The 16,854-nt window shown below is 42.4% G+C and overlaps 1 protein-coding gene across 1 annotated transcript in view; it reads left to right on the top strand.

Moving 5' to 3' along the window:
- The window catches only part of SORCS3 (sortilin related VPS10 domain containing receptor 3), a 650,006-nt gene that overhangs the window by 594,785 nt on the left and 38,367 nt on the right, over positions 1–16,854 (top strand). The window contains exons 17-19 of the mRNA XM_052660938.1: positions 5,839–5,952; positions 9,443–9,614; positions 12,036–12,222. Of these exons, the coding sequence (XP_052516898.1) occupies positions 5,839–5,952; positions 9,443–9,614; positions 12,036–12,222 (473 nt within the window). The remainder of the gene's footprint in view (positions 1–5,838; positions 5,953–9,442; positions 9,615–12,035; positions 12,223–16,854) is intronic.

Genomic DNA, 16,854 nt, shown 5'->3' on the forward strand with positions numbered 1-16,854 from the left:
ATCCACAGAGTGCGTTTATCAAGTGGTAATGTAGACGAGTAAGGGGAAGAGACTTGGATATGCCATTGTGCATAAATTTAGGCATGTCTGAAATCTACTCAACCTTATTATTCTGTGTATAGAGTCCAATCAATTGTATTTTTTCTATAGACAGCACATTGTAGAAAAATCAAAGATGTATAAACCAGAGTTATTGGATGCAAAGAAAGCATGACAGCAAATAATAAAGCGTATAATTGGGTGTTGAATCTCATGATCCAGACCTATGCTGTACAGCATAGTATCCGCTAGCTACATGTGGTTATTTGCATTAAAATTAAAAACAGCAAAGTATTCATTTCTTCAGTTAGTCATGTATTGGGTGCTTAACGGCCACATGTGGCTAGTGGTTACCATATTGGATAGCACAGACAGAAAGTTCTTTAGGACAACATTGGTCCTACCTGAAAGTATTGGGAGTATTCAGAACAAAGAGCCCACCAAGGACTGGAGTAATGATGGAAGGCTTCGTGTAGGTGGTGGTAATGGAGATATGTAGACTTGCTGCTAACTAAGTATGAGGAAAATGAGCAGCATATCTAAGAAAGCAGTTATATGAAGGCTGTTGATGCATAGAGGAATAAGGGCAGACAGGTAGCTTGGTGTTAGATAAGGAGAAATACTCGAGCCATGATTGTTTGGTTTTTTGAACCATTTATGAAATGGTTGGGATATAATTATCTTTCTATCTCTATGGCTAAATTTAGACTTATGCATTACAAAATGATGATTTGTTTATTATTAGTCCATTGTTTTTGTTGTGATTGCTTCTCTTTGCTGAGTGTTCATGCTGTGTCTGCTAAAAACCTCTATCTGATCCCAAATCAACCACACTCTATTGTCTCCTAAAATGAGACAGAGACATCTGTGAAATACTCATCCTAGAGCCTTAAATCCCAAATTGGAGACTGGAAGAACTGGAGAACTGAGTCTTGATGGGACTGTGCATGGTCTGAGAGTAGGATACTCCCTACCCCTGGGCCAGCAGAGACCATGACTTCTTGGCCAGCTCCAGGGGGCTCAGAATGACATTGGGCCTCAAAGCCTGCTTAAAACTCAGCATTCAAAAAACTAAGATCATGGCATCCAGTCCCATCACTTGATGGCAAACAGATGGGGGAACAATGGTAACAGTGACAGACTTTATTTTCTTGGGCTCCAAAATCACTGCAGATGCTGACTGCAGCCATGGAATTAAATACACTTGCTTCTTGGGAGAAAAACTATGGCCAACCTAGACAGCATATAAAAAGCAGAGACATTACTTTACTGACAAAGGTCCATATAGTCAAAGCTATAGTTTTTCCAGTAGTCATGTATGGATGTGAGAGTTGGACTATAAAGAAAGCTGAGTGCGGAAGAATTGATGCTTCTGAACTGTGGTGTTGGAGAAGATTCTTGAGAGTTCGTTGGACAGAAAGGATATCCAACCAGTCCATCCTAAAGGAAATCAGTCCTGAATATTCATTGGAAGGACTGATGCTGAAGCTGAAACTCCAATACTTTGGCCACCTGATGTGGAGAACTGACTCATTGGAAAAGACCCTGATGCTGGGAAAGATTGAAGGCAGGAGGAGAAGGGGGTGACAGAGGATGAGATGGTTGGATGGAGTCACTGACTCGATGGACATGAATCTGAGCAAGCTCTGGGAGTTGATGATGGACAGGGAAGCCTCGCATGCTGTGGTCCAGGGGGTCACAAAGAGTCGGACATGACTGAGCAACTGAACTGAACTGATAATTAAATGCCTAGTTCATGGGCTTATACTAATGCCAGGCCAGGGGTCAGGAGTCTCAGTTATCACCTTTGATTGACATCCCAACAGCTGTGTACAATCTTTAGCAAGTCATTTTTTTCTCTTTTTCTTCTCCTTTCCATTCTGTGAACTGAGGGGATTGGGTCCAAGTAATACTAGTGTCCCTTCCTTTTCTGACATGCAGAAACTTTTTGGTTTCTGAGCCTTTCCTTATCTATCCCCTCTCTGGATTGTTTGAGGCTTCTCTATGGGTGGGATTTTGAGGACACACACACCCCTGGAAATGGACAATTTTCCCCTAAACTTTTAGAAATTCTCACCCCATTTATAGTCAAAGAAGACACAGAGGTGACTTACTTCTTAAAGAAAACTACCTGTGTGTTTGCAGAAGCTGTGGCAGCTTCCTTTCCTGAGGTAAATCGAACTTTCTGGCACATTCTCTCCAAATGTCACAATTCAAGAGAAAAACACCTTTCCCCAGGAAGCTGGAGCAGCAGCTGGCCCTGCTTATTTGCTGAAATCATAAAAACTTCAGAGCTGGGAGGGGACTTGGATAGGATGAGAGATTTTATTCAATAGTATACATTTAGCAGAAGGCAATGAAAGCCACAGCTTGGGGGCAGCTAGTGATGTTTCCATTAATGTTATTAAATATTAATGTGGTGCTTTTTCTCTTTGGGGCAAAGCAGCGTGGCTGATGCACCTTCTTAATTACTGAAGCACTAACAGGTAGCAGAGCTGAACATTACTGCTAAAGATGGTTACACTGAGCAAGGAGCATATGACATTTCCCTCCCTCATAAAGCTGCTTAGGAGAGCACCCTTCCTTCGAAAAAATTACAAATATTTCTGGGATTAACAGGACAGTCGATAGATTTACCATATAAAGCTATCAGGGGATTTTCTAGTAGTGCAGGCCCATCACAGCCCAAATCCTTCTACAGTTAAATAATACTTTGAAATCAGATATTCAGTACTGTGCTGGACAATATTTAACTACTGTCTCTCTGGGCTTCCCTGATAGCTCAGTTGGTAAAGAAGTCACCTGCAATGCAGGAGATTCCGGTTTGATTCCTGGGTCGGGAAGATCCTCTGGAGAAGGGATAGGCTACCCATTCCAGTATTCTTGGGCTTCCCTTGTGGCTCAGCTGGTAAAGAATCCACCTGCAATGCGGAAGACTTGGGTTTGATCCCTGGGTTGGGGAGATCCCCTGAGGATGGCTGAAGAAGGGAATGGCTACCCACTCCAGAATTCTGGAGAATTCCATGGACTGTGTAGTCCATGGAGTCCCAAAGAGTTGAACACAACTGGGCAACTTTCAGTTTTCTCAGGAACAAAGAAGTAAATAAGCCCTTATTAGTAGTGATTGGTGATTGCTGTAAATATTCCCATGATATACGATTTCATGCTGCCAACATGAGATCACTGAATGAAGAATTAGGAAACAAAACATGTATTTCTACTATACACAGGTACACAGACATAAATGATTTCAAGAGCATATAATGATTATATCATGACATTTTATGTGTAGTATTTATTGCATATAGTAATAATAAATGCAGCAAAATAATGGGGTATTTCTGTGTCTTAGGTATTATCTTTTGAATATAAGTAAAATTTTGTATAAATTTTAAATCATTATTTAAACTGTGTTTAACAACCTTAACTAACTCACAAAGTGCCTGGAATTTTAAGTAGGCTCTCATGGGCTGTTAGCAGCTGGCACAATACTGAGTCCATATGAACTCTCAGGGGGAAGATCGTCAGTCATTAATTGGGAGGCATGGCAAAAGATCATCTTGACAAACATGTCCCATTCTCCTTTTCTTCCAGTTTCACTTAAACTCACCTTATTGAAGCTGGTCTTGAGCTTCACCTTTTTGTGTAGCCATCTGCAATGACTCGAGCTCATACTCACTCCACAGACATGTTTTGAGCTCCTGGGATGCTTTGTGGTACATACTGGGAAGTTAACCATAGGCTCACAGTCTCCCTGAAGAAATAGACCAATGCAATCGGATAATTAGTGTGATTATTTAAAAATGCAGTGAGAGTACCATTTACCCACTAAATATTTATTTAAGACAGGAAGAGATAATTTTAAAGAAAAAAAAAATAGTGTCCTATTCTAGACCCTAATATTGCTGAACAAAACCAACAGAAGTAACTGCCTTATTTTAGCCTCAATGTTTCCCAAAATGGTAGAGCCACAAAGATTTGGTTTTAGAAAGCAAGGATGGCTTCATCAGGCATAGCTATTGAAGGATGCTTAGGAGACTGCCTAATACAGAAAAGGGTAGAGTGCTTCAAAAGCTCCAGGGAATACCACATACAAAGACAAAGGAGGTTGAAAGATTGGTCTGAGTTTGGTTTGGAGGGAGGTGGTGAGAAGTAGGGTGGGATCAAACCCAGCAGATATATATATAATCTCATCAGTTAATTGGTACTTCTAAACTGTACTGCTTCAGACTGTATTACACTGTACTCTGCTTCAGACTGTATTCCTCTGTTCTTTTGTTGGATTGGAGGCATGGTGTCTTCCTCTCTCCAAAAGACTGAAAACCCCTTGAGAATAGAAATGATGGCCCTTCTTTCATAGGACAGGGCACATACTGAGTAATGAATAAATGCAGAATTAAACTTTTCTTCCTCTCTGCCTTTCATTCCTATCCCAGTTGCCCACACAGACAATTTGCCTCTATTTTCATTGATCTTTAATTAAATCATGTCTCAAAGAATATGGGAGTAGAAAAAGAAAGGGGGAGTGTGTCAGGAAAGGGTTATTTTCCTGTTGTTGCATGTTTCATTAACATTCAGTGGATCAATATTCAAAGGTCCAGATTGTCTGCCTTGCCTGTGGGTTTCAGGAAACCCTTGGATGCTTGACTCAGAAAGGCATGACTTCTGCCGAGTGAGGCCACCTTCAGTATCCTGGGGTTGGTTGTAAGAGCAATAATGCCTACTTTCTTACTCTCTTTGTACCTTGGCATTTACAATTCTGGGAGTTTTATAAAACCTCAAGAAGTAAGGCAACACCATTTACATTTCCAATGGGAGCCCTCCTCTCACACCACACACTGGCCTTTGACTCCCTCATTTTGGAGTGCTGAGGGAAGAAGAAGGGATCATACCTGACGTTTCTCCATTATATTATGGCTCGGCTTTTACAAAAACATGGAGAAGAGTTACAGTCTAACTTTTGTGGGTTTTTTATTTGTTTGTTTCCTAAAGGACACAGAGGGCTTGTGTTATAAATAGTTGGGGAAAGTTTGAATGTGAATGCAAATGTGTATATGTGTTTGTGAGAGAATTTCCAGAAAAAATGAAGATAAAATCAGTGAAATCCATTTTGGAATAAAGTGTGGAACCATATCACATAAATAGATCTTTACTTTTAAAATCATCTTCTTGATTGACGTCCGTTTATTTCAGTAAATCCACTGTGACCTAAAATACACTTTTAAGCTTATGACATCCCTCACACCCACCCAACCTAGTGTACCTTACACATTCACACCTTTTTAAACCTGGACTCTCCATTGCTAATCCACTATGTCTTCTGTACACTGGACGCCAAATGACTCAGTCTGAAAATCTGTTTTCAAAGCATGAATTTTGCCCCTACTGGGAATATTTAAAGAATGTGTTTGGCTTTGGGGATGGTTAGAGAGATATATTGGAGAAGGCAATGGCACCCCACTCCAGAACTCTTGCCTGGAAAATCCCATGGACAGAGGAGCCTGGTGGGCTGCAGTCCATGGGGTCACTAAGAGTTGGACACGACTGAGTGACTTCACTTTCACTTTTCACTTTCATGCATTGGAGAAGGAAGTGGCAACCCACTCCAGTGTTTTTGCCTAGAGAATCTCAGGGACGGGGGAGCCTGGTAGGCTGCCATCTATGGGGTCGCGCAGAGTTGGACACAACTGAAGCGACTTAGCAGCAGCAGCAGAGAGATATATTTGTGTTTATATGTGTTTGTGGATATTTTCACATTTGTGCATCTACAGCAGTATTCAATGTTTATTTTCCGGACAGTGACTATGGCTATGAGAGACATGGAGAGAGCCAGTGTGTCCCTGCTTTCTGGTACAATCCAGCATCTCCATCAAAGGACTGCAGCCTTGGTCAAAGCTACTTTAACAGTACTGGGTAAGTAATTTACCTGAAGGAACCCCACTCACTGTCTTCCTGTTTCACTATCCACTAAGCTGGGATCAGAGGAACATTGCTAGTGAAGCAAGAAAGAACATAGATAGTCTGTTTACAGCAGGTGGCTTCTGAAGAAAGTCGAGGGGTTCTTTAGCTGAACCTAGGTTTTTTGAACATAGAAGAGATTTCTGATTACCCAGATTTCAATACCTTTTGCTGTTTGCCTCTGAAATATCATAGCTATTATTTTAGTCAGGTCTTCTCTTCTAGAAAGAGATGCCACCATATTTTCCAGACCCTGATGGAAATAAATTAACACAAGTGGTATGCAGATATTATGGTTCTCTTTAGTGATAGATGAGCTGAAGCTCTTGTAGACCAATGATGGAAACGAAATGAAAAGTCAAAGTCCCATCCTGGGAACTCCTGGAATAAGAAGCTCAAGGCACCCTTTCTGTAATTGTCAAATTATGTGTGTTTCTCTTTTTGTTACTTATTACTTCCTCAGATGCTTAAAAAAAAATTTTCCGTGATTTGTTGTCTTTCCTCTTTACTTTGCCACTTCTGTGACCAAGTACAGATTTGGAAAGCAGATTGGTGGTTGAAGACAGTGTTTTTAAAATTTTTATGTGCTATGAATCACCTGGGGATCTTGTTAAAAGGCAGCTCCTAATTTAGGCGATCTGCAGTGGCATTGAGATTCTTTATTTCAACAAACTCCCACACATTGTTGTCTTTCCTGGTCCCAGCACTCATCTTTGAATAACAAGGGACTAGAATCCAGTCTCAACTCTTCCAGTGGATGGATCTTCTAATGTCTCCCACAAGTTACTCCCCATCTCAGTATTTTTACTTTACCTGGTTGTAAAATAGTGGCCAGAGTACTACCTACACGTCTGATGTCTAGAGAGAAGAAAAAACATGATGGAAGAGATGTATCAAGTGATCTGAGATACTCTGAGAAGTATACATTTTATTTTAGCCAAATATTTGGTTCTTAGAGAGTGATTCTTGGGATCTGAGCTGAGGTTTAAGCACTGCTGACGTAATTTTATCGTAGATGACTGTCTTGGGAGTCAAGTCCCTCAAACTACAGATCCTGCAGAGTGAAATTTAAAGACACGAGGTGCTGGAGAATGAAGTGCTCTGAAGTTTGAGGAAGAGAGATGTAACAGGCATATATGACCAGCTAGGCCAGGTCTCAGCCAGAGCACACGTGGACATAGCAAGCAGGTAATTGCGTTAGGGCTTCTCGTATGATCATGTGATCAGTTCAGTTCAGTTCAGTCACTCAATCGTGTCCGACTCTTTGCAACCCCATGAAATGCAGCACGCCAGGCCTCCCTGTCCATCACCAACTCCCGGAGTTCACTCAGACTCACATCCATCGAGTCAGTGATGCCATCCAGCCATCTCATCCTCTGTCATCCCCTTCTCCTCCTACCCTCAATCTTTCCCAGCATCAGGGTATTTTCCAGTGAGTCAGCTCTTCGCATCAGGTGGCCAAAATATTGGAGTTTCAGCTTCTTCAACATCAGTCCTTCCAGTGAACACCCAGGACTGGTCTCCTTTAGGATGGACTGGTTGGATCTCCTTGCAGTGCAAGGGACTCGCAAGAGTCTTCTCCAACACCACAGTTCAAAAGCATTGATTCTTCAGTGCTCACCTTTCTTTACAGTCCAACGTTCACATCCATACATGACCACTGGAAAAACCATAGCCTTGACTAGACGGACCTTTGTTGGCAAAGTAATGTCACTGCTTTCTAATATGCTGTCTAGGTTGGTCATAACTTTCTTTCCAAGGATATATAACTTAATATTTTCTAATTTGCACACTGAAAAATATTTTTAAGTGAAATTAATTTAATAGTATATTTTATTCAACTAAACATTCTTATCATTTCAGCGAACACCACTAACCACATTTTAAGTGCTGAGTAGCCACAGGTAAAAAGTGATTAGCATATTAGACAGGGCAGCTCTAGACCCACTGTGAACTTAGTTGCCAATTAAAATAATATGTGTCTACAAGAGGATATCAGAGAAGGCAATGGCACCCCACTCCAGTACTCTTGCCTGGAAAATCCCATGGACAGAGGAGCCTGGTAGGCTGCAGTCCATGGGGTCACGAAGAGTCAGACACGACTGAGCGACTTCACTTTGAGTTTTCACTTTCATGCATTGGAGAAGGAAATGGCAACCCACTCCAGTGTTCTTGCCTGGAGAATCCCAAGGACGGGGGAGCCTGGTGGACTGCCGTCTATGGGGTCGCACAGAGTCGGACACGTCTGATGCGACTTCGCAGCAGCAGCAGCAGCAGCAGCAAGAGGATATAGTATAAATTCACATTAGCAGTAACTACATATAACATTTGCTTGACATCTTCTTGCGATCCCCTGATGAATATGTTGGGCTATTAGTTCAGCAGTATGTGGGGGTCCGGGAGAGATGAAATTTCAGGTAGAGTGGAGGACCAATATCATTCATATAGAAATTTGCTTTCAAGGCCACCAGAAGAAGGCAACATGGATAGACTGGTTAATTACTCCTGACACACAGAGTGAAAGAAGATGTGATGTGATGATGATGATGGTGGTGGTAGTGGTGTCTATAGTGCATTTATTTTATGTGTTTTTACCAGAACATTGATTTTATGTAATTTTACAGATAGTAATATGCCTGGAAATAAAGTCTGTCATGCAGGTCAGGGCTGTGGGCAAGCTCTTGCCTTGGCTTCACGTGCTTGGATCAGCAGTCAAGAAAGATGACGTGCCACCACCGTGCCCAAAGATGCTCTTATCTTAGAAGGTCACAGTGTTTATGGGGAGATTTTCCCGTGCAGGCTTCTTCTCTGAGACAGTTTTACCACAGCAGGATCAAATAGGAGTCTCACACTTGTGCTCCTGGTCTGGTGTTAGTGATGAATGGGAAATGACATATTAGCAAGGAGAGAAAATCTGCTATGAAAGAATCCAGAGTAAGAACTCTTAGGTGTTAGGGTATGCGGTGGGGTCCTGGTGTCAAAGGAAGACAGGAAGCGGCTTCCTGAGTAATCAGAGTTAGAAGAAGGCTGATCTTCTAGCTGCTTTCTGGCCTCAGGGAGGTAGAAACAAGTCTGTCTCTCACAGGGAGAAGAACCTGCTTTTTCTTGTTTCTTTAGACCAGAGGGTCTGCCACTTCCTGCCTCATGCGTGAGTCAGACATTGATTTTTCTTGGCTGGTTTAGACACTGATCTGATCTGTGGTTCACCGGGTAGGATCGATAATAGTGTTTAAAGAGCTGCTCTTCCTGAGATGAAGGGATAGTGGCTTCTCAGCATTTGTTTAGCTTCCTAAATGGCTGTCTTCTCTGGGACTCAGATGTCAGGTGCGACTGTGTGGAATCTCTGTCTCACTCTTGCTCTTTTGCACACTCTACCATACATGCTTCACACGAGCACACATACATGTGATAAACCACACCACTGACAATGATCAATACCCTTTAGGTACCGGCGAATTGTGTCCAACAACTGCACAGACGGCCTGAGGGAGAAGTATACCGCCAAGGCCCAGATGTGCCCTGGAAAAGCCCCGCATGGCCTCCACGTGGCGACGACCGATGGGCGCCTGGTGGCGGAGCAGGGGCACAATGCAACCTTCATTATCCTCATGGAGGAGGTAGGGGCACCCCTCCTGGGCCTCTGAGGTCAGAACTCACAACCGGGTCATGTCCCACATCCAGATGGGAAGAGAAGAAAGAGCTTGTGTTCCCACTAGTCCTTAAAACAAAGTCAATGGTGAGAAGCACCACTTGTGTGATAAGATGAAAGGGGTGAAAGAGGGCTTGGGATGTTTAGGGACCCTGTTCCCTTCATCCCACAATACAGACCTAGGCCAAACGGGTCCCCTTGTCTCTGAGCAGGCACAGATCTGAATATATTCTTTGAGGTACCCCTTTAGGGCCTGCATCATTAAAGGACTCTTAATTATCATTAGACTGTATACTATAAACATTGCCAGAATGGAATTCACATTTTTCCTGTTTGTTCCAGGATCCTTATTTTTTTCTTTTACCCTTCACCCTACTAATTAGAAAAGCCCACAAGACTTCTAGAGAGTCTTAAAAGTATGAGTGTGAGGATGGGGGAGGGTGATCCCAATCCTCTAAACTGATTTTTCTGAAGAATGCCATATGAGTTGACTTTCCATTAGCTGCCTGCTCCATTAGTTCACTTTTTAGGTCATTTGCAATCTGGGGAGTAAAACCAGACTGTGTTCATTCATTCTGGATAGACTAGCTCTGCTGTATGCTTCTTTGCTTCCTATATGAGTTGTTTCATCTGTTTCCAAACCAGGGAAGTTTTCAGGCACTCCTTGCTGAGGCGCTGGGGCAGGGAAGTTTGCCTGATTTACAAAGCCATCTAAATTTAAACGCAAATTACTGTGTGCTCTTGAGATCTTGGAAAGGAGACCAAAGCAGGCCAGGAGTGTGTCCCCGTTCCACACCCCCTACCCCCTGCCCAACTGTGAATACTTTAGAAATCTTTTAAGTCTGGCCCACATTGGACAAGACAGTGAGGGCTCCTTATCCTGGGTTGGCAGATTCTTTAGCCTTCGTCCATACTGGGTGCTTAAATTAAAGAACTTTAATATTCAGAGGAGGTGACTATCGCATTCCCACTAGGGAGTTTCCAGGATCAGCTCTATTAAAACCTTCTCTTGAATGGATGTGAAGAGCCATGATCTTATCCATTGGAATTGCCTTCAGTTCATTTCCACTTTAATTTATATTCATAAACTCAAGGGTAGTTGACATTGTGTTGGGGGCAAGGTAGCACCTATCAATATTTTACTCACATCTGGGTTGCCATGGCGGGGGGGTGGGGTCGGGGGGAGACAGTGAAACTGTGATGAAAGCGCAGTCACTGGGCAGGAGAATTGAATCATAATTCCGAAATGATGTATTTCTCTTTTTTCTTCTCCATCAACAATCTTTGTAAATAAGCAGAGAAACCTGATTCTTCCTTTTCATCTAGAACCCTTATCTTATGGTTAGGTTCAGTTGAATTTATCCAAACTGTCAGCCCAATAAAGTGGGATGAGGTACAAGAAAGTTCAAGTACAATGTACAAGTACAATGAAGTACAAGAAAGGATGGGGTTCAGTATCAGCTCTTAGGAAGCTAAGGATCAACTTGGGATGGTAAGATACACTCAACTAAACCACTGACATCATCTCTCAGGTGGACCCATGTGGCTCTTGGCGTCCCTCAAGGCAGAAATGCTTGTGAGCTGAGATGGTCAATAAATGCTTCAGGGAAGAGGGGGCTTAGGCAAGTTTAGGGAAAGCCAAGATTAACAGAGCACAGGTGTATTTTCAGCTGGCAGACAGCATTTATCTACAGAATGGAAATAATCATCCTATCTCAGGGTTATTTTGAAGGTGATATTATATAATATGTGTTAAGCGATTAGCATAATGCTTGGAACCTAATGATAGATACTAAAAAATAGGAAAATTGTAATAATAGCATGGTGGTTGAGAGTACTGACACCAGACTACTTGGGTTCAAAACTTGGCTCCTCCACTATTGGCTACAGAGACTTTGGTCTAATTCCTTTATTTGTGTCCTCATTGCTAAAATGGGAACAATAATACTTTCTACATTTCAGAGTTATGAGGGGACTAATTGCTTGGAACTGAAAAGAAGCTTTATCAGTGTTAGCTGTTACTACTACTATTATTATTATCATGAAACAAGAGAGGAACAATTAATGTGCATGAGAGATCGAGGGAGGCCTTTGGCTTCCACACTTCAGAGCTTCAAAGAAGCTCTACCTTCTCCATAACTGATAATATCAGCCACATCAGGCTACCTGAGTTTGGGCATAAAAGGGCAATAGACCCATAGTACCTGTTTGCAGTGCCCAGTAGCTATCAGACAGGAGTCTGATGATTTTGTTGAGAGTGTTTCAGGAGGGTGTTTGGGGAAGATTCAGGCCTCTAGGGGTGATGCCAAAGGCAGAGGACCAAGCATCAGAGAGGAGTCAGGCTGGACCATGCAAATGGGCCCAGACCAGCTTCTATTCGCCTTTTCAGGGTGATCTCCAAAGGACAAACATCCAGCTTGACTTTGGGGACGGGATTGCAGTGTCCTATGCTAATTTCAGTCCCATTGAGGATGGCATCAAGCACGTGTACAAGAGTGCAGGCATCTTCCAGGTGACGGCCTATGCGGAGAACAACCTAGGCTCAGATACAGCGGTCCTCTTCCTGCATGTGGTTTGTAAGTAGCTTGAGCCGCCCCTCCCTTACTCCGCTCCCGGTTGACTACTTCTTCTGTTCAGACTTCCTGAGATCCTTCACTGAGCTGGAATTGGTATGACTACTACCACAAATGATAACCCCAGTCAAAAGACAGATGTGAGTTCATCTGTGTTGGCGTTTCATGATGCTAAAATAGATGGATTATTTTGAAAGTTTGGAAAATGTTACCACCTAGTCTCTCCTTTTCAGCTCCACTCTGTTCTGATATAAGTGTGCACATGCAAACACATTCAGGTAAAAGTCCCTTGCATTGGAGGTTGCTGAAATAGAGGGAGAGAGGAGTCATCTGGTTCACAGCCACAGGCTCATTTTCAAGCTACCCTGAGTGAAGGCGGCACAAATCAAAGTAAATTGTTCTCTCCATTGAAAGAGCCAAAGAAGGATTAAAGAAACACATGACCAAATTGTTTTAAATGTAGAACTGAACACATAAAATAACTTAATTCTTACACCCAAGGTTACTTCAAGTTTATACCAGATGTAAATAATTCTAAGAACTCCCCAGCAGTTTTGTTGTCCTGGAATTTGTTTCATGGCTGTTGGCTGTTGCTTGAAAAGTGAAAGTGTCAGTCACTCAGTCGTATCTGACTCTTTGTTACCCCAGGGGGTGTAGCCCACCAGGCTCTCTGTCCATGAAATTTTCCAGGCAAGAATGCTGGAGTGGGTAGCCATTCCTTTCTTCAGGGGGTCTTCCCGACCCAGGGATTGAACCCCAGTCTCCCACATCACAGGCAGATTCTTTACTGTCTGAGTCACCAGGGAACAAACCAAACAGTTGAAGTTCCAAAGTAGTGTGTTAGTCCTGGATGTATTTTGTGTATTTGATATCCTGGAACTTGACTTAGATAAATTGAAACTTAAATATGATTTAAAAGGTTGGGTTAAGGAAATGTTGTTTGGGGACTTATATTGGTTTCCTATACTTTTTTTTTTTAATTTTTATTTTTACTTTATTTTACTTTACAATACTGTATTGGTTTTGCCATACATTGACATGAATCCACCACGGGAGTACATGCGTTCCCAAACTTGAACCCCCCTCCCACCTCCCTCCCCATAACATCTCTCTGGGTCATCACCGTGCACCAGCCCCAAGCATGCTGTATCCTGCATCAGACATAGACTGGCAATTCGATTCTTACATGATAGTATACCTGCTACAATGCCATTCTCCCAAATCATCCCACCCTCTCCCTCTCCCTCTGAGTCCAAAAGTCCGTTATACATATACTTTATAGTGATAATCATGGGTCTAAGGACTACTGTAATTTTGACTTATATACCCCACAATAGTTTAGAGGCTATGCTATATCTGATGGTCTTCCCAGGTGGCTCAGTGGTAAAGAATCCGCCCGCCAATGGAGAAATCACAGGAGATGCAGTTTTGATCCCTGGGTTGGGAAGATCACCTGGAGGGGCAAATTGCAACAAAACTCCAGTGTTCTTGCCAGAATAATCCTCTGGACAGAGGAGGCTGGCGGACTGCAGCCCATGGCCTCTCAGTTCTGGGCATGACCGAGTGATTGAGCACACACACTCATACATGCTACATACGGTGAAAGTTAAATGCTTTAAAAGAACCTAGGTGAATGTAAGAGACACTTTTTCTATTAACAACTCAGTAAAAATATAAACAACCTACACTTAAAAAGTCCCTGGCAAACAGTGACCTAGCTGGTCTCCTAGCATTCTGGTTACACTAATAGTATAAGGACCAGCAGCGATGAGGGAAGGGCATAGAGAAAGACCTGGATGATATATCCTTAAAGACACCAAGCTACTGGACCATGGGATAAATGATTCCTTCTCTGAATCTTCTGAACTTCAGTTTTAAAATGGCTTAATTCTAACTGGTACCTTGCTCCATAGGTCTCTTGCAACAATAGTAAGTAGGAATTACAAATAACACATCCAGTCATTCACTAATTTATTCAATGACTATTTGTTGAGTTCTTAATATATTGCTAGATACTGGGGATGCAGTAATAGAAAGATGGCCCTGCCCTTGCAGAGTTTACATTCTGGTGAGGGAGGGAAAGCACTGCTAGGAATGGGCTATCAATAGCCCAGTGGTGATAATCACACCACACCATCTATAATCTTTCTGTGCCAGCAGCACCAGGTCATAAACCCAGGTGGGTGGTGTGCAGGGTGTTTACAAGCCAAGATTAGAGCAAAAAAGACCTGTATTTGAATACTGATCATAACCTTTTGTGAAATGTTTAATATCTGTCAACTTTCATAGTCTTTACAAACTTCTAATCCCTCTCCTATAATATTTAGATTATAGTGAGGCTCTGAGAATCAAATTGGATTACGTGTATGTGTCAGGGTCCCCAAGACATCCTTTCCCAGGTTTAGTGATTTGCTGGAAGGACTTGCAAGTCTCAGCATATAGTCATACTTCAGACTTTGATTCATTACACTGATCAGCAGAGAGAGATCAACAAAGAGAAAAGGCCTGTGGGACAAAGTCTATAGGGGACAAAGTCTGTAGGAAACAAAGTGCAAACTTCCAAGAGTCCTGTCCCGTGGAGTCCCACAGAACATGCATAATTCCTCCAGCAATGAGTTAGAGTGACACGTATGAAGGGCTGTTTACCAGAAAAGCTCATTGCAAACTCAGTGGCCCTGGCTTCTACTGGGGACTGATCAAATAGCCATCCTCTGCCTAGTGTGCACAAAATATCCAGACTTCCTGAGAAAAATACTTTTTTCAGAATAAACCATGTATGTATGTGTGCCTAGTCTCTCAGTCATATCCGATTCTTTGCCACTCCATGGACTGTCGTCTATCAGCTCCTCTGTCCACAGAATTCTCCAGGCAAAAATACTGGTATGGGTAGCCATTCCCTTCTCAAGGGGGTCTTGCTGACCCAGGGATGAACCCAGGTCTCCTGCATTACAGGCGGATTCTTTACCATGTGAACCACCAGGGAAGCCCTAGAATAAATCATATTATTGCTTAAAAAAAAAAAAGTTCTAAGCAGAGTGAACCAGTCCTATCAGCTAGTTGCTGACTGGAAACACTCTCAGAACCAAGTTCCCTTATGCCAGAAAAGGGCCAGTCTTGCACATAGGTCTTTTTAAAAAACGAATTTACTTTCCTCTGTTCCAACGACCTGCCCCACCCATGTTCCTAATTCTCCCGAGTGGACCTTGTCTGCTGGGCATAAAGACCAGTGTAATTCAGTGGCAAAAAAAAAAAAAAAAAAACAACAACAACAAGGAACAGGTTTATATTGTGGGTTATGCACATGAAGGAGGAAATGTTCCTTGAAACTTTTATCATGCTCATAATTCCCTCCAAATCAATCATGGCTGCATTTACCAGACAGTTATTATACTGGAAACTGCTCTTGGCCTCACCTTGGGCCATTAGCTAAAAAAAGTAGCTGTTAGCCACCCATAATAACCAATCTCGTGCAGATTATTAGATTTTTATTAAAAAGAACACTCTTTGACAGTGAGGATTTTAGGAGTTTCCTGTATTCCCTTCTGAATCTCCTCAGCTCTCTTCTCTCCCATCCATGGTTTATCTCTAGGTGGAAGCCTGGAGCTTCTGGCTCAGGTTCTTTGCTCTAAAAAGCTGTTTAGTGTTGTTCCTTGAGATTATGTTTACCCCAAAGTACTTGTCCTGAAACTGGCATATATGTGGCTGTGCTTGATGGTGTTCTAATTCATGGAGGCTCCACCCATTTTGTGTTTGGCGTGAATTTGGTGAGAAGAGGGCTTCCCAGGTGATGCTAGTGGTAAAAAACTCACCTGGCAATGCAGGAAACATAAGAGACGCAAGTTCAATCCCTGGATCGGGAAGATGTCCTGGACTAGGAAATGGCACCCCATACCAGTATTCTTGCCTGGAAGATTCCATGGGCAGAGGAGCCTGGCAGGTATAGTCCATAAGGTCACTCACAAAGAGTCAAATAAGACTGAAAGACTGAGCACAGTAGGGAGAAGGAGGTCTCATTTGATATTTGGGGGCATCAAAATACCCAACAATGTAAGTCTTAGATGAGTGGAGATGTCTGAGTAACAGAACACCGAGAAGCCTGTCCAGTGTTGTGAATCATAGCAATGTGGAAAAAGTGCAGGGTTCTCATGAGCTAGCCAGGAGGATGGGCTCTGCACATTTTGAAGGAAAAAGCTAACAATAAGAGTGTTATCTAAAAAATAGCGCAAATGAACTTATTTACAAGACAGAAACAGATTCACAGACATAGAAAACAAATTTATGGTTACCAAAGGGGAATAGGGTGGGGGTAAATTAGAAGTTTACCCCAACCAGTAGCATTAGAATATGTTACTGGAGATCAGTGGAGAAATAACTCCAGAAAGAATGAAGGGATGGAGCCAAAGCAAAAACAATACCCAGCTGTGGATGTGACTGGTGATAGAAGTAAGATCCGATGCTGTAAAGAGCAATATTGTATAGCAAACTGGAATGTTAGGTCCATGAATCAAGGCAAATTGGAAGTGGTCAAACAGGAGATGGCAAGAGTGAACGTTGACATTCTAGGAATCAGCAAAAAAAATAGACTGGAATGGATGAATTTAACTCTGATGACCGTATATTTACTACTGTGGGCAG

This window comes from Budorcas taxicolor, chromosome 23 (genome assembly GCF_023091745.1).
Source record: "Budorcas taxicolor isolate Tak-1 chromosome 23, Takin1.1, whole genome shotgun sequence".
Taxonomy (NCBI): domain Eukaryota; kingdom Metazoa; phylum Chordata; class Mammalia; order Artiodactyla; family Bovidae; genus Budorcas; species Budorcas taxicolor.